This window comes from Rissa tridactyla, chromosome W (assembly GCF_028500815.1).
Source record: "Rissa tridactyla isolate bRisTri1 chromosome W, bRisTri1.patW.cur.20221130, whole genome shotgun sequence".
NCBI classification, from domain to species: domain Eukaryota; kingdom Metazoa; phylum Chordata; class Aves; order Charadriiformes; family Laridae; genus Rissa; species Rissa tridactyla.
The window spans coordinates 28,070,451-28,088,763 of NC_071496.1; the positions used below are offsets into that span (position 1 = coordinate 28,070,451).

The 18,313-nt window shown below is 42.5% G+C and overlaps 1 protein-coding gene across 4 annotated transcripts in view; it reads right to left on the reverse strand.

The window, feature by feature from the left end:
• LOC128902081 (secretory carrier-associated membrane protein 1-like) overlaps positions 1 to 18,313 on the reverse strand; it is a 78,937-nt gene that overhangs the window by 49,348 nt on the left and 11,276 nt on the right. For 3 of the 4 annotated variants that reach the window (XM_054184434.1, XM_054184433.1, XM_054184432.1), the window contains one exon: positions 14,899 to 14,976. Coding sequence is in view for 1 of the 4 variants with exons in the window: in XM_054184432.1 (XP_054040407.1) it covers positions 14,899 to 14,976 (78 nt within the window). In the remaining 3 variants the exon portion in view is untranslated. Of the gene's footprint in view, positions 1 to 14,860; positions 14,977 to 18,313 lie in introns of all 4 variants that reach the window. The other variant, XM_054184435.1, reaches the window with a different exon arrangement.

Sequence of the window (18,313 nt, forward strand, 5' to 3'; positions counted from 1 at the left end):
ATTATATATAAAGAATGAAATCTTAGCTTCATAATGTGTGCACAGGGGAACAAAGTGTCAGTGCTCAAATCTACCTCAAATGGTGGAAGTTCAATATTGCATTAATGTACTTATTTTTCCAGGTTATTATTTAAAGATCATAATTCAATGCACAACAGGCACAAGTATTATAAACCATCTTCTAAGAATTTTTTTACTGTGAGGGTGGTGAAACACTGGAACAGGTTGCTCAGAGAGGTGGTAGATGCCCCATCCCTGGAAACATTCAAGGTCAGGTTGGACAGGGCTCTGAGCAACTTAATCTAGTTGAAGACGTCCCTGCTCATTGCAGGGGGTTGGACTAGATGACCTTTAAAGGTCCCTTCCAGCCCAAACTATTCTATGATTCTACAGATCAAGAACCTAATGAAAGAAAACACTGTAGTACACAACCATTTTAAACGCAGGTTGCACTACATCTTCCTACCAAACTGAAGTACTCATTTTTATAACCTTAATCAAAGCTGAGCAGCAGTTAAGAAAGAGCCCACAACTGCTTATCATGAAACAAATAGAAGTATCCAGCTGACTTAGAAAATCATTAACCAAAAAGAAAAAAAGACATATCAGTACAGTTTGGGATTTTTCTAGAAGCAAGAAGTATTCGAGAGAAAGCAAAGAAGGTACAGCTTCAAGCTCTAGCATTGTACAGTAAATCTGAAGAACTGCACGGACTTAAAGAGAGTCCAGCTAACACATAAGATTGACTATTATTGGACTGACGTAGGTAGTAAGGGAAGAGTACAGGAAAAAAGTTATTTGTGATAACATTTTGTCAGAAACCATTTCTTCATAAAGCCACAAATAATTTATTTTGTCCTATAAATATATTTCCCAGTATTCAGCAATCACTGGAAAAAACACAGAAGTTCAATAAAAATGCATACAAGGCAAATAAACAAGAACCAGGGAGAACAGAGGTTATGCTAAGCCTCAATGCAAACAGGTTACTTGAAATAAATGTTGCTTCATACATGCAATTAAAACATACTCAATAAAAGTCAGAGATAATCATTTATTGGCTAGTAGACAAACAGTAAGGCAGATGGTTCTTTGTACAATTAAAAAGGTAATACAAAACAAAATTCCACAAATTCATTTGCACGTCTCACAATTTCCAAATAGGCCGTAAGAGGAGGTTTGCTCTAATTGCCATCTCTAAAGTTATCTCAATTAAGAATTAAACTAACTTCATAATTAAGAATTAAGCTAACTTCATAAAAAAACCTACAAAACAACTCCAATAAAAATCCTTATTGGTATGTTAGCTAGCATACAGTAGGATCTTTACAGTCTGAAATGGAGAAGTATTTGAAAGCTGTTGTATTGAATAATTGTCTGAAGTGGCATAAGTGCTGTTGTAGAAGATGCAAGTAGTCTAAAATTGGAGACATTTTTAAGCCATTCTGGAAAGCAATAGCTCAGATGTACATTTTAAAAAGGTTGGCAAAGGACATCAATTTAATACAGACAAGAATTATATATAGTAAGTGTAAATGTAAATCTTACTGAGGAAATACTATTACCAAGTGGTCAGATTAGAGCTAGTTATAGGAGCAACTGATTTGCTGTTTAGAACCAAAAGCAAACATCCACTTTCTAAGGTCACCTCAAATGTTTTATCAGCACAAAAGATGAAAGTGGGAGAGAGTCACTTGGGTCAATATCTATCAAAATCATGAAGATCTCAAACTAGGTAACTGCAGGAACTACTTTTGAGAAGTAATGGACATTTCATAAAGACACTGAGATTTATAACTATTAAATAAGCAGAGCAGGAATTCTCATTGTTCGGCATACTTTTGTCTCTGTTACTTAGATTTTTATTGACATAGGATTTCTAGGAATAAAAATTGCTGAGACAGCTTTGAAAGAAACCTGTGGATCTGGGATTTGCCAGGTAACTCCTTTAACTTTGATGAACATCTTATGCAGTTCATACCAGAGCATCCCAAAAACTGAGACAAAAGAAGGCACAGTAGATGCATATACACGGGCTTCTCAGGTGGCTTCAGGGCAGCAGAGGTCAAATCACTTCGTTCTCCTCTCAAATTTAACAGTTCAATCCATCCTTCTGTAACCTAGAAGACTCAGCCCCAAATGAGGCACAATGAAAATTTTAAAATAAGATTTGATTGGTGTTCCTTACCTGAAAAGAGTGTCACAGTCAACCTATATGAATTCTTTAATTTCCTAATCTCATACTTACTGAACAAAACCCAGTTTATCCACATATCAAGCTAATGCTGTAGAATTCTGCCCTAATTGATACGTAATTTACTATGTATAAGAAATAAAACAGATAGATTTTAACTCCCTTATTGATCAGCAAACACATGGGATTGCTGGGAAAAGATGCTGCTGCTTTTATTACACAGCACTTGTTAGAACACAGCAAACTAATTAGATATCAGGGAGAAAATAATTCATTGCAAGAACTGCCAAACACTGGGATAGATTTCCCAGTGAGGTTACAGGATCTTCATCCCTGGATATATTCAAAACTCACCAGGGCAAGATCACAGAATGGTTTGGGTTGGAAGGGACCTTAAAGATCATCTAGTTCCAACCCCACTACCATTGGCAGGGACACCTCCCACTAGACCAGGCTGCTCAAAGCCTCACCCAACCTGGCCTTGAACACTTCCAGGGATGGGGCATCCACAACTTCCCTGGGCAACCTGTTCCAGTGCCTCACCACCCTCACAGTAAAGAATTTCTTCCTGATATCCAATCTAAATCTACCCTCTTTCAGTTTGAAGCCGTTCCAACAGGTCCATGTCCTTCTTATGCTGAGGACTCCAGAGCTGGACGCAGTACTCCAGGTGGGGTCTCACCAGAGCAGAGTAGAGGGGCAGAATCGCCTCCCTCAACCTCCTGACCACGCTTCTTTTGATGCAGCCCAGGATGCGGTTGGCTTTCCGGGCTGTGAGCGTGCATTGCTGGGTCATGTTGAGCTTCTCGTCCACCAGCACCCCCAAGTCCTTCTCCTCAGGGCTGCTCTCAAGCCATTCTCTGCCCAGCCTGGATTTGTGCCTGGGATCACCATGACCCAGGTGCAGGACCTTGCACTTAGTCTGGTTGAACTTCATGAGGTTTGCAGGGGCCCACCTCTCCAGCCTGTCAAGGTCCCTCTGGATGGCATCTCTTCCCTCCAGCATGTCAACTGTGCCACACAGCTTGATGTTGTCAGCAAACTTGCTGAGGGTGTACTCAATCCCACTATCTATGTTGCTGACAAAGATGTTAAACAGCACTCGTCCCAGTACTGACCCCTGAGGAATGCCATTCGTCACTGCTTTCCATGTGGACATTGAGCCATTGAATGCAACCCTCTGAATGTGACCATCCAGCCAGTTCCTTATCCACCGAGCGGTCCATCCATCAAATCCATGCTTTTACAATTTAGAGACCTGGATGTCGTGTGGGACAGTGTCGAATGCTTTGCATAAGTAGTGTTAGAGACAACAGAGGATGGTCCGAGTGAGACACGACAGAAAATTACTAGTTGAACCAAACCCAGTATACGTGCCGAGAAAAAGGACCTCAGTATTGTTGCTGCAAAAACTATGTGTGTATCCATGAGAACCTGACCTTCACAGAAGAAAACAACAAGAAGGGAGTGCAACAATGTAGTCACGTATCAGACAGCCGCTGTTAGCAAAGCTGGATCATGAGTCTGGTGAGGCTCGCTGCATACGCTGGCCACGCGTGCAGCGACTCTAGCCTGTACTTCTCCACTCAATCCGGTGCAGGATATAAGGGGGCTGTCTCAGGCCGGAGAGGGAGAGAGAGACATGAGCGCACTTTGAAGATACAGGGGATGCCCTGAACGCGCCGTGCCTTGCCTTCCTCTGCCGTACCGATGTGGCCCCTCGTTATCCTGCTGCTCAGCGGTGCTACTACAGTCTATGGGTTGGTAAGACTCTGAAGTAACTTCTGGGACATTTGGGAACTGCTTAGCAAGGCTTTGCAATAAAGCTGAATTCACAGCTTTTTGTTTCCTGTAGCAAGGCTTCACAATAAAGCAGAGTTAACCCTTTTTTTCCTTTGTGTGGGCTCCGGTTTCTACGTTGGAATCTTTAAAAAAGAACCGGTTACATAATTGGCGACGAGGATGGGATTCCAATAATACAAACTGCTTACATACTTGTAACTTCAAATGTAAAGTATTTTAACTAAGTAGGAATGAAAACTATATTCCTCGCTGTACATTTATATTGTAATGGACAGAATGGAAGAAAAAATGGAATTATAGAATGTCATACAATACAGGTTAAAGAGCTGCATTTTAAACTGTATATGATGATTGGTTTATGCTAACAGGTAAAATAATGACATCTTAAGCTTCAAATACTACTTGTATTGTCAAAGAAGTCATTATTTAACATCATTTTTGTGAGATAATTATGTTTTTTTAGCTGTGGTAATATGCAAATAGCTAACTGGATGACAGCAAATGACTATGCAATGTTAAAAAAAAAAAAAGAAAAGCCTAAAGCTAACATTTCCCACTTTAAAAAGAAATACAGTGGGAAGGGCCACAGGTCCAGAAAACAAAGTCACACTATGCTTTAAATGGAAATCTCACAGTCTGTGTTGCAAAAATATTACAGTAGAGATATGGACGGGGCTTGCTCAGTGGAGTGCACAGTCACACCAAGATCGTGTTGTCCCCCACACCAGTGAATAGTGGATGGGGCTTGGTCAGTGGGGTGCACCACTGCACCAAGATCGCACTGTCCCAAACCAGTGAATAGTGGATGGGGCTTGGTCAGTGGAGGGCACAGCTGCATCAAGATCACGCTCTCCCCAAGCTGGTGAATAGTGGATAGGGCTTGGTTAGTGGGGTGCATGGCTGCACCAAGGTCGCACTGTCCCCAAGCCAGTGCACAGCGGATGGGACTTGGTCAGTAGAGAGCATAGCTGCCCCAAGACTGCGCCATCCCTGTATGGGGGGGGCCCATGGTGGGAGCGTTGTCTCCCTGAGATAGAAGTGCTGGTTTTGTATGTCTGCTGTGTAAGTGTGTGTGGGCGCCAGCTTATACCTGCTGATCAGCATGTGTGCTACTGTTTGCTTTTTGTTGCGTGCAGTGTCGTTAGGTGACTCCACTTGAGCAGGTGTTCTGCCTGGTGTGGTACTGTTCTCGTATGCAACTAGGGCTGACACTCCGTCAAGTGAAGAAGTTTGTATATACACAATGTTTAGATGTAGGCGAGTGCACCCAAGGTAGATAGACCGGGATGGGCCGTAGAACCGATGGAAGTCCTGAAATATTGGGGGGAGTTTTCACCAGCCGACACGCTTACACTCTTGGGAACGGCTCACCCATGCAGGGCGTATGGCTGGTTGCTTCTTGTTTGCCTATAAGGTTGATCGGGAAAAGGAGTTGAGCCAAAATCTATAGGATGCTCTGCAGGAAAATGAGAAACTTAAGGGTGAGCTCTTGTTGCAAAGGCAGACTTTTATGTCAGCCGTAAGTGATAAGGAAAAAAAAGACAAAAACTACAGGAACAATTAGAAAGGAAATGTGCTGCTTTAGCACAAAAGCATGCTGTACGCGCTACAAGAAAGCGGCAGAAAAAGAGAAATAGGACACCTGATTCAAAGCAGTACTGTAGAGATATGGTTTGGTTTTTTTTTTCTTTCCTTTTTTTTATATATATGTTATTGCATGCCTTTGTAAATTATTCTGTGTTATATCCCGTGAGACTGAACAAACCCCAGCAGAAGCGGTCTCTTGAGCAAGGGGGTGGAATGTGGGAAAGCAATGGAAGATCGGCGAGGAGGATTGTAAATACGCTCAAGGGACTCGCACCTGGGTGCTGAAAAACACATATATCACACCAATTGTTATTCAGTCTCAGGTGCTTGCAAGAAAAACACTTGCACTTAGATAATGTAAGCCTGTGATGGACTCAGGGACACCTTATCTAGCTGCTTGAAAATCCTGGCCTGTTGTTGAAGAAGATCAAAGCACGACAGGAAAACTATGCCTGTTTGAACCATTTAAATACCAGCAAAAACAGGGAGTCTGTGCACACTCTTGCTAATAAGGACTCTTTCGCTGCCAAGGATTCTTGGTAACAAGGACTCTCTCTCTCACTCCGCGGTGCCCATTGAGCACAGGGCCGTTGGCCTATATTTACTTTTGGGTAATGCCCCCACTTTGTATCACCAGTTCCCCCCCCCCCCCCCATACCAAAGATATTTGCAGGTGCACGTGTCTGGTATCAAGCCCCAGGAGAAGTGGGGCCCACTGCAGCTGAAATAGTGGTAGCCGATGACACATAGGCAGTTACGATAGTGGTACCAGGAGAAGCACAGTGGCTACGTGTGCCTGCTCAGCAATTACGGCGCAGAGATTAGAAGGCTGGGGGGGGACAGGACTCTAACCATTTCTACTGTTTATATCATTGAATAGGTACCTGCAAATGCACTACCTTCGTGATCAAAACATCTGGGTAACTCTGGCTAATGTGACAGGACAGGATACGCTGTGTCTTAACACAGCCACACTCCAAAATCCGTTCACAACGTACCTAGTGGGAGTGCCGCTAACAACTAGTGAATTCAACATGACGATCCAGGGCACTGCCCCCAGCCCCGGCCTCCAGAAGGATGCAAGCATCATCAAAGTATGAGACAGCTGGCTCCCATGTATCGAGGAGTCCCCTGCGTTACCGCCCCAGGAGCTCTGCATTTTAGGAACACTAAATGCAGACCTATGCGTTGTTTTTTGGGGTTTTTTTGTTGTTGTTGTTTGTTTGTTTTACTTCTTCATCAGTACAAACAACACCACAGTCTCCTGGTGGGTCAATGCCACCACCCCGTGGTACCAGAATAACACACGATGGTGTAATACTACTAGTCCGAATATCACGAAGAGTTACTCGAGAGAGTCATATCTGTCACCAGGACTGGTTTTGATCTGTGGGGACCGGGTGTAGGCTGGAATTCCCAAAGTAATTAAAGGAGGACCATGTACATTAGGCCGACTGACTATTTTTAATCCCAGTGTCACTATAGCTTTATGGGTACAACAGAACCAAACGTTACACCAGCATCAACACGATGTACATGCATTTCCCCCAAACTGCAACAACCAAACTGAATTCTGGGGTCCTGCCAGGACCATAGTCACATCCTTTTTAGCACCAGGAGTTGCCAGTGCACAAGCACTGACGACCTTGAATAAACTTGGATGCTGGTTAACCAAGTTTAGTAATGCTACTAGTTGTGGAATAATTACTAAGGTAATAATTACTAAGATGATCAAAAATACAGCATTGTTCACACATTAAGGAAAGGTACCCTGAGCCAACGGTTTGTCAAATTTTGATGAAATGCTGTCCTTTGTGTGAGCTTTTGCTCATTACAATATCATTATAATACCAAAACACACCTCCATCCCAAAGGCTACCCGCCTCCAAGATGCGACCACTCCTCCTTGAGTATGCACCCTGAATTTTTCGTAAACCATACCTTTAAATGTGAGGCAAGAGCATTTTACGCCAATCATAATAAAGGTATTCATGACTAGAGTCACTCAAACTCCACCTTGAAGATAACAAATAGTATAAAAATAGCCCAAGAAAGGAGGAATATCAGGGAAGACATCATTGTGAACAAGTCGAGGAGGAGTTCATCACTGACTGACTTCCGGGACCAGTCGATGGACTGAACCTTTCTTCCCCACCATAGGGACGCGTTTGGCTCACGGACATGGTTGTCAAGATTTTAAAGGATTGTGTTGTATGGATTTAAGTAACCACTCCACATCCATCCATGCCCAGTTGCAAGAACTCCACAAGACTGAACCAGCATCTTGCTGAAACCACTGGGTGGAACCCGTTTGCTGGATGGACTTGGGGGTGGGGCTGGTTGAAGCAAATTATACTCATTGCCTGTGTGGAAGGAATTTGTCTGTTACGTTGAGTATGCTGTTTGCCGTGTTTAATAAGCATTATACGATCAGTTGTAGATGCCGCTTTGCATCGTACCCTTGTATGAGTTGTAGAATATCATCGTGTCCCAACTATGGGCCACAGGGTGGCATGTGTTAGGGATAATAGAGGATGATCCAAGTGAGACACGATGAAAAATTACTAGTTGAACCAAACCCAGTATACATGTTGGGAAAAAGGGACTCAGTACTGTTGCTGCAAAAACTATGTGCGTATCCCTGAGAACCTGACCTTCACAGAAGACGATAACAAGAAGGGAGTACAACAATGTAGTCAGGTATTGGACAGCCGCTGTTAGCAAAGCTGGATCATGAGTCTGGTGAGGCTCGCTGCATGTGCTGGCCACGCGTGCAGCGACTCTAGCCTGTACTTTTCCACTCAATCCAGTACAGGATATAAGGGGGCTGTCTCGGGTCAGAGAGGGGGAGAGAGACATGAGCGCACTTTGAAAATACAGGGGACGCCCTGAATGCGCTGTGCCTTGCCTTCCTCTGCTGTACTGATGCAGCTCCTTGTTATCCTGCTGCTCAACAATGCTACTATGATCTATGGGGTGGTAAGACTCTCTGAAGTAACTTTTGGAACATTTGGGAACTGCTTAGCAAGCGTTGTGCCTGCCTTCCTCTGCCGTACCAATGCAGCTCCTCGTTATCCTGCTGCTCAGCGATGCTACTACAGTCTATGGGGTTGGTAAGACTCTTGAGTAACTTTTGGGACATTTGGGAACTGCTTAGCAAGGCTTTGCAATAAAGCTGAATTCACTGCTTTTTTTTTTTTTCTTTTCCCCCTGTAGCAAGGCTTCACAGTAAAGGAGAGTTAACCTGCCCCCCCCCCCTTTGTGTGGGCTCCGGTTTCTATGTTGAAACCTTTAAAAAAGAACCGGTTACATAGGTCCAGGTAGATGACATCGGTTGCTCTCCCCTTGTCTACCAATGCTGTGGCAACATCATAGAAGGCCACCAAATTTGTCAGGCACGATTTGCCTTTGGTGAAGCCATGTTGGCTGTCACCAATCACCTCCTTATTTTCCATGTGCCTCAGCAGAGATTCCAGGAGGATCTGCTCCATGATCTTGCCAGGCACAGAGGTGAGGCTGACTGACCTGTAGTTCCCCAGGTCTTCCTTTTTTCCCTTTTTGAAAATGGGAGTTATGTTTCCCCTTTTCCAGTCAGCGGGAACTTCACCAGACTGCCACGACTTCTCAAATATAATGGAAAGCGGCTTAGCAACTTCATCTGCCAGCTCCCTCAAGACCCATGGATGGATTTCATCAGGTCCCATGGACTTATGCACCTTCAGGTTCCTCAGATGGTCCCGAACCTGATCTTCCCCTACAGTGGGCGGTTCTTCATTCTCATAGACCCTGCCTTTGCCTTCTGTGTCTTGGGCTGTGTGGTTGGAGCCCTTGCTGGTGAAGACCATGGCGAAAAAGTCATTGAGTACCTCAGCCTTCTCCATATCCTGGGTGACCAGGTCTCCTGTCTCCTTCCAGAGACAGCCCACATCTTCCCTAGTCTTGCCTTTATCCCCAACGTACTTACAGAAGTTTTTCTTGTTATCCTTGATGCCCCTGGCCAGATTTAATTCTATCTGGGCTTTAGCTTGCCTAATCTGGTTCCTGGCCACTCAGACAGTTTCTCTGTATTCCACCCAGTCAACCCATCCTTGCTTCCACCCTCTGTAGGCCTCCTTTTTGCTTTTGAGCTTGTCCAGGAGCTCCTTGTTCATCCATGCAGGCCTCCTGGCGTTTTTGCCTGACTACTACTTTGTTGGGATACATCACTCCTGAGCTTGGAGGAGGTGATCCTTGAATACTAGCCAGCTTCCTTGGGCCCCTCTCCCCTCCAGGGCTTTATCCCATGTTACCCTTCCAAGCAGGCCCTTCAAGAGGCCAAAGTCTGCTCTCCTGAAGTCCAGGGTAGTGAGCTTGCTGCGTGCCCTCCTCGCTGCCCGAAGGATCTTGGATTCTACCATTTCATGATCACTGCAGCCGAGGCTGCCCTTGAGCTTGACACTCAGCACCAGCCCCTCCTTGGTGGTAAGGACAAGGTCCAGCATGGCACCTCTCCTCATTGGCTCCTCTACCACTTGAAGAAGACAGTTGTCATCGACACATTCCAAGAACTTCCTGGATTTCTTGTGCCCTGCTCTGTGTTGTCCCTCCAACAGATATCAGGGTGGCTGAAGTCCCCCATGAGGACCAGGGTCTGTGAACACGATGCTGCTCCTATCTGTCTATGGAGGGCCTCATTGGCTCTGGCGTCCTGGTCAGGTGGCCTGTAGCAGACCCCTCACTGTAATGTCACCTGTCCCTGCCCTCCCTTTGATCCTGACCCATAAGATCTCTGTTGGGTCTGTCCCCAGGTAGAGCTCCATGGACTCCAGCTGGTCATTGACATAGAGGGCAACACCCCCTCCTCATCTCCCCTGCCTGTCCTTCCTGAAGAGCCTGTATCCTTCCATTCCAACACTCCTATCATAAGAACCATCCCACCACATCTCTGTGATGCCAATAGGATCGCAGCCCTGGAGGTGTGGCCAGTGTGACTTAGTGACCAACTTTGAATAGTGGAGACTGAAAACGATGACCTCCAGAGGTCCCTTGCAACCTATGACTTGGCACTTATTTTGTCATACATGTCTGGCAATGGGGTGTTGGTTGCCTGTCCAAGTGCTATTGGTAGCTTAGGGATTTGTATATGGAAGAGAGATATCTATGCTGTAAGTCAGTCAGGTAAGATTGACAAGACATTCGCAGCAAGATAGATGGTTGGCAATTCTAGTTTGTTGGGTTTGGTTTTTTTTTTTAAAGGGTGTAACTCTAACACTAATTACTCAGATTTGTACTGTGAGGACTGCAGTAACCTCCAGGCATCACTGAATAATATCATATCATGATATACCACCCACATTTGGCCAAGGGAACCAAGTCAACTGTTTTTTAGAGAGACTTTACTTCACAGATACATGGTCTTTGACCCTCACTAACAGATTATGATAAGATATCTTGAAATTCAACCAACCTTTCTCTACAGCACCCCTTTTTGTCCCTACCCCAAATGGTACTTCTGGGATAGATCTTTTTATTTCATGCCTTGCTGTCACAGCCACACTAGGACAGAAAACAAATTAGTATGACTTCTCCTGAAGAGAAGAGGTTGGCTAGAGATAGACACTCAAAAGAAGTTCTCTCTTTAATAGATTTTCCCATGTGCATGAAGTAGTTCATTCACCAGGAGTAGGGGGGGGAAAGACTTCCAAAAGAAGCCAGGTGTATCTGATCAATCTGATTTTCAATAAACACTTCACTGCATGCGGATGCAAGACGGGAGGAGAGGAGCTGTCCAGGAATTTATTGAAAGAAAATATCCATTGAAATATGCCTCTTAAAACCAACAACAACAAAAAACCCACCTCTAGTAATAAATTTTTTTCAAAATTTTGATGTATCAGTTTGAAAGTGCATGCTATATGCATTATTGTGTCTATACATATGATATACATATATACACACAGTGCTCAGAGGAATTCAACCTGCATTAGCAACGCTTGTAGAAGCTGGAAGAGTTTAAAAGCCTTCTTTAACAGTAGTTTCATTAAATGATGAAGCAGAAATACTTATTGTCTGATCTCATCTGTTCTTGTTGTTTTCAGAAACATGAAAAAAAGACACAAAGTCCTCTCCATGGCAACCATTAGAGCTGGAGACAAAACCACTGAAGATGCAGGCAACAATATTTAGTCTGACATTTATACCATTCACTGAAAACTTTGTTTGGCTTAACGATCAAAAATAAGACAAGCTCTGAAATTTGATAAGAAGCCAAAAAAGACAGACTCCCAATTTCTCATGATAGATATCAAGGTGGTGACAATTGAGACCTAAAGTCTCCTATGCCCATTCATTTTCCTCATTGTGTCTTACGTGTTATTTTCCTACCAAATTTCCCGCTGCAGATGTGAAGGATGCAAGCTGACAGAGAAAAGGTGAATGCACTGAAATACTTTAAAAAAAATAATTAGAAATAATGTCAGTATTCAGAGTTTGAAGTCACTTTCTAACAGAAGAAACATATCCCTCCCTGGATTTGCAATGAAGAAATACTTGTGCAGTCCAGAAAGTTTAACTTGAATTTGGAAGGAAGGGGGGGAAGAAGGTTAATGCTATAGACTATAAGATACCATCTTAGCCTTAGCTAACATGTATAAACAGGAAAAATTTGGATTTCTAATTGAAGCATACCATTCTCAGCTTCCTTAAAAACCTACAACTACACACTGTTAAAGGCCAGTGATTCTCAAACTGAAGAGCACAAATCTCCAGGACCTATTTTGCTACCACCAGCATATATCCTTTCTACTCACTGGTGCCATTATGGTTTTCAAATGTTAGAAGTGGGATTACCTGCACAAAACTGTTCAAGATGGCTCAGCTTCCCAACAAAGGTAGAACAAAGAACAGTTTCCACGGGCTTGAATTTGCTGCTATCTGGATGGTTTTGCTCTGAACAGCACACAAAATACAGAGTAATTTCTATCCCTACCCTGATAGGCATTGTAATCCTCCAAGTCTAGTATTCACAGACCCTGCTTTGTACCTCTGTTCATCCTATCTTAAAGGCTTTCAATTCCCCTTTATCTTCCCTTACTCCTGTTGTATACATTTGTACACACATAGTATGCCCTTCTATTGCACACGAAGCTATTAGGAAAAGAGGTAAGCACATGGAATTGTGAGCATATCCTCAGATATCTAAGCACATTCCTGCAAATGCATATAATTATGGAATACTTTACATATTCAGCATCCACAAGATGCAGAAAGAGGAAGGGGAGTATAATCTAAAGATTATTACTGCACTCTTAGATGAATATATACTTTACTGAAAAGAAAGCCTGAACAAGTTCTTTTTTTCCTCTGCAGAAAGAGCTGCTCATTCAATAGACAGTTTTTATGAATTTGGTTATATTCCATATATTAATTGAATCACAGTACATGAACATAGCACATATTCAGTAGATCTGAACACCGACTTCAAGATTTCCCCCATCCTCCCAATTTTTCCCTATAATGAGTGATTAGAATTTTTTATATATGCACAGCTGACTGTTAGAAGCCAGATAACCTTAGCCATATACTTCGGTTTACCTTTACGTCCCACAGAGCTGCATATTGAGTAGATAAGTAATAAAAAAAGTTGGTAGCTCTAGATTTATTTTTTTTTTTAAAACAAGACCTTCTGTTTTTAAAAAAAAACTTACCTGACATTTATAACTTATTGTCTGTACAAAGCAATTTTGAAACTCTTCATGCTTCAGAAAAAATAAGTCAAATACAATTTGTGGTATTGTGAGTTAGGAGAAAAAAATTTCAGAAACTTAATATTGCTGCTAACTAAAAAAAAAAAAAGAGGAAAGCCAAAAAGCTTCTTCCAGTCTAGCATTTCAACATTGTATGAAACCTTACTGTTGCATTGCAAAGACTCAAATACCAACATTCCCTATCAGCACTACCAGATTTCCCATAGGAAATAGAAGCCTGTGTTTGAAAAATATAGTATTTAAAAGTTTATAAACTATACTGACAGACAGTAATCATCCATACATTTTGCAGATCTTGCACGAGATCTTCACCATCAAAAGTAACTACGGAGAAATGCTGTTAAAGTATGAATTTACAACCCCATTCCTTGTATTCCCCTCCTCCAGGCAAAAATAAGCACAAGGTAAATTAAAAGTTTACAGATCAGAGGCAAAAGCTAACTGTATTTCTTAGACATAAATCATTCCTTTTAATATGGCACAACTATTCATAGCCTATGGACTGTTACTTAAATGCAATTTTTTTCTTATTCGGAACAGCACTTTCCTAAGTGCAATGGAAATCAAAAGCAAGACACTGAGGAAGCGTGCCACATTCACACACTTCAAAGCAAGTAAAATTAAAAAAAAAAGCGTAAAGACAGACTAAGAGAAGTCTTATTGAATAGAGGAAAAACTCATTTCTGGTTTGGCCCCCATTCAGGGAGCTACCTTTCCTTAAGGGGTCAAAGCTCACTTAAGTTAACCAACCCACTGAATCCTACAAATACTTTATGGGACCACCTATCCTTATACATCTTCCATTACCTCTAGCTAGCCCCTGACATAGAATATCTCTAGTTGGAAGGGACCCATAAGGATCACAGAGACCAACTCCCTGCTCCTTACAGTACTACCTAAAACTAAACCATATGATTAAGAGCGTTGTCCAGATGCTCCTTGAACTCTGACAGGTTTGGTGCCATGACCACTTCCCTGGGGAGCCTGTTCCAGTGACCGACCACCCTCTCAGTGAAGAGCCTTTTCCTAATGTCCGATCTGAACCTCCCCTGACGCAGCTTCATTCCATTTCCTTGTGTCCTGTCGCTGGTCACCAGAGAGAGGAGATCAGCACCCCCCTCCGCTGCCCCCCTTGAGGAAGTTGTAGACTGCGATGAGGTCACCCCTCAGCCTTCTCTTCTCCAAGCTGAATAAGCCAAGTAACCTCATCTGCTCCTCATAAGTCTTGCCCTCGAGTCACCCTCCTCTGGACACACTCTAGTAGTTTGATGTCCTTCTTATATTGAGGCGCCCAAAACTGCACACAGTACTCAAGGTGAGGCCACACCAGTGTGGTGTAGAGTGGGACAATCACCCCAGGACCCGGTTGGCCCTTTTGGCTGCAAGGGCACACTGTTGACTCATATTCAACTTGCCATCAACCCAAACCCCCAGATCTCTTTCCACAGGGCTACTCTCCAGCCTCTTGTCCCCCAATTTGTATGTTTTACATCAGTCCCAAACTCTGAAAACAATACCACACAAATCTTACCTAAAAAAATTAACAGCATTATTAATAAATGTGCTTACTGTTCTTGAATCAGAGAAAGGATTGTACTCATCAAGCCCTGGAGGAACATTTCTTGTCACTTGAGTAACAGAAGGATCCTAGAAAAGAAAAAAAAGTTCTGTAAACGTATGCATATGTATACAAGCAACAAGTCAGCACATAGAATAGTTTAGGTTAGAAGGGATCTTAAAAGATCATCTAGTTCCAACCCCCCCTGCCATGGGCAGGGACACCTCCCACTAGACCAGGCTGCTCAAAGCCCCATCCAGTCTGGCCTTGAACACTTCCAGGGATGGGGCATCCACAACTTCCCTGGGCAACCTGTTCCAGTGCCTCACCACCCTCATAGTGAAAAATTTCTTCCCGATATCTAATCTAGATCTACCCCCTTTCAGTTTGAAGCCATTACCCCTCATCCTATCACTACATGCCCTTGTAAAAAGTCTCTCTCCAGCTTTCTTGTAGACCCCCTTCAGATACTGGAAGGCCGATATAAGGTCTCCCCAGAGCCTTCTCTTTTCCAGTCATTATATCATATAAAACCCTAAAAAAGTTTGTTTTCACTAAAAGCCTGTAAATATCCACCTCTTTCTCTTTCCCCAAAGTGACATCATTCCATCCTGAGTTTCTTACAAAATTAGATTAACACAGTCTAAAAGAAACTCTATCTATCATACATTTGATTTATAAGGGAAAAAAAGCTCTCAATAGAGGAGGGAAGAAAACTGTATCCTGCTATGTTGACCACTGAACTCCACAACTATACACCCAAAGAGCACGACAGAAGAAAAGAGTTTTCCGTAAATTCTTGGTTTCCCTACCCAGAAGTACCTCCAACACCTTCAGGAATAGGAAAAGCATTTCAGAAAAAATGAAGCTGAGGAAACAGTGTCCCATAATGCCAAAAGCACCTCTGATTCAGCTTCTACCTGAACTGGTAAAATTAAGAAAGAGGTGTAACTTTTTTCCTCCAATGAACTCTACAGTAGAAAAGACTGCTTAAGGTTTAGCTTGAGAAAGCAACTTCAGGAATGAAACATTTCTCTGTGCTAGAGACAGGCACACTTGATTCTGCCAAAGAGAAGTGCCCACTATCATAGATCACACTAACTTCATATGAAGAAAAATTGTACGTGCTTTGTGTGATGCCTGGTCCTACTACGTTGTTGCTGTGGCTTAATTTAAGGTTTTTACATCTTCAGAACATAAGAATGGATGAAAGGAGGGTTTTCTTGAAAATTAAGAAATCCACTTATTTGATGTTGTTATAATTACATTCATATTTACATAAATACACAAAACAAGTGCACAATATTTCATATGTATATCAAACATACAAAATAGCTATAAATATACTATTTACTTATTTATAATTGTTATAAGAAAGATACGGACATGCTGGAACATGTCCAGAGAAGGGCCACAAGGATGATCAGAGGGCTGGAGCACCTCTCCTATGAGGACAGGCTGAGAGAGTTGGGGTTGTTCAGTCTGGAGAAAAGAAGGCTCTGAGGAGACCTTATAGTGGCCTACCAGTATCTTAAGGGGGCCTACAAGAAAGCTGGGGAGGGACTTTTTAGGATGTCGGGTAATGGTAGGACTAGAGGGAATGGATTAAAACTAGAGATGGGACGATTCAGACTGGATGTTACGAAGAAGTTCTTCACCATGAGGGTGGTGAGACGCTGGAACAGGTTGCCCAGAGAGGTGGTGGAAGCCCCATCCCTGGAAGTTTTTAAGGCCAGGCTGGATGGGGCTCTGAGCAACCTTGATCTAGTGGGAGGTGTCCCTGCCCATGGCAGGGGGGTTGGAACTAGGTGGTCTTTAAGGTCCCTTCCAACCCTAACACTTCTATGATTTTATATTCACACACATTTTCTTAATTTTAACAGTCTACTTCAACATCAGAAAAAACACCAACCTAGAGTTGATAAAGACTGGGACGAAGATAAATATTTACATTTCCTCTTAAGACCACTAAATTTAAAACCTCAATAAGAAATATTTCTCCAATTTAAAAATATAATAAAGTAATTGACTTAATCTATGCTTAAATAAATACAAAAACTATTAAGCTATGAAAAATAAAATCTAGATTCTTAGAATCAGCATCTATTACAGCATTATCTTAGTCTTTACAGCAGTAGCTTAATCTACAGGTGCAGGAATAATATTTTCTTAATGGCTTCAGTCAACTTGTTTAAAGCTAGAGAAAAGATAGGGAAGAATGTCTATCAACCCTAAAATCCTGAAGGATACAGCAAATGAGAACAAGTGTTCTTTCACTAGCTATAGTCACAAGTATATTAAAATGAGGCAATTAAGAAAAACATATTTTAATCAAATTCACATGCATACATGTACATAAGAACTACCCTTCTGTTCACATAAAGTGCTACCACTTTTGGCTAAAGCATACATTTAGTTGCAAAGCAGTATTTTAACAGCGACTGAAGAAACAAACTTTCTCTAAATTAATAGAAAATGTTACGTGCCACTTAAAAATCAGCTTTCCTGCATTTGATTTATACCATAATTAGTGATTTCAATAAAGCCATCCTGGTGACAGTCTCCCCTACAAGTTTACCATATTTTTAGTTATCATCCTAGACTTGAATGCACTGTTCCAACTAAAATCTCATCAGGTCTTGCATAAACTGATGGACTAACTTATTGGAAAAAAAAAAAAAAGTTAAAACTTGTGGGTTTTGGGGGGGGCGGCAGGGGCAGGGCACAGAAAGAAAAACAAGCAAAACCCACACAAGTGATACAGAGGCAATCACTCACCACCTCCCACCAGCAGACAGATGCCCAGCCAGCCCCCGAACAATGATTACTTTGGAACACCACCACCAATGTTATTGCCAAACATGACGCTATATAACATGGAATATCTCTTTGGTCAGTTGTGGTCAGCTGTCCTGGCTGTGTTCCCTCCCAACCTCTTACCCACCCCCAGACCACTCCCAGAAGTGGGGGTGGGGAAGCAGAGTGTTGAAACAGAGGCAGCCTTGATGCTGTACAAGTGCTGTTCAGTAACAGTTGAAACAGCAGTGCCTTACCAGCACTGTTTTGGTCAGAAATCTAAAACATAGCACCATAAGAGCTGCTATGAAAGAGATAAACTCCATCCTAACCCAGTACACTTATTCTAGCCTTTACACATTAGTGTGAATAAGCAGAGCATAAAATACTCTGTTCTTTGCTCATGCTTTCAGTATGGTATCCCTTCCACAAATGCTCTCATATCATTGCCTCTTCCACACAAAAATGTTGAAGTGTAGACACACATGAAATGAGTGACAGCTAACCATCAGCCATACAGTGAACGGTATGCCTACATTATTAAAGCTGAAATAGTACTTTAAGTTTCTTAAAAAGCACATTTCAACACTAAACTTCTGTGTTTGAAGAGTGCACTACCAACCAAATAAC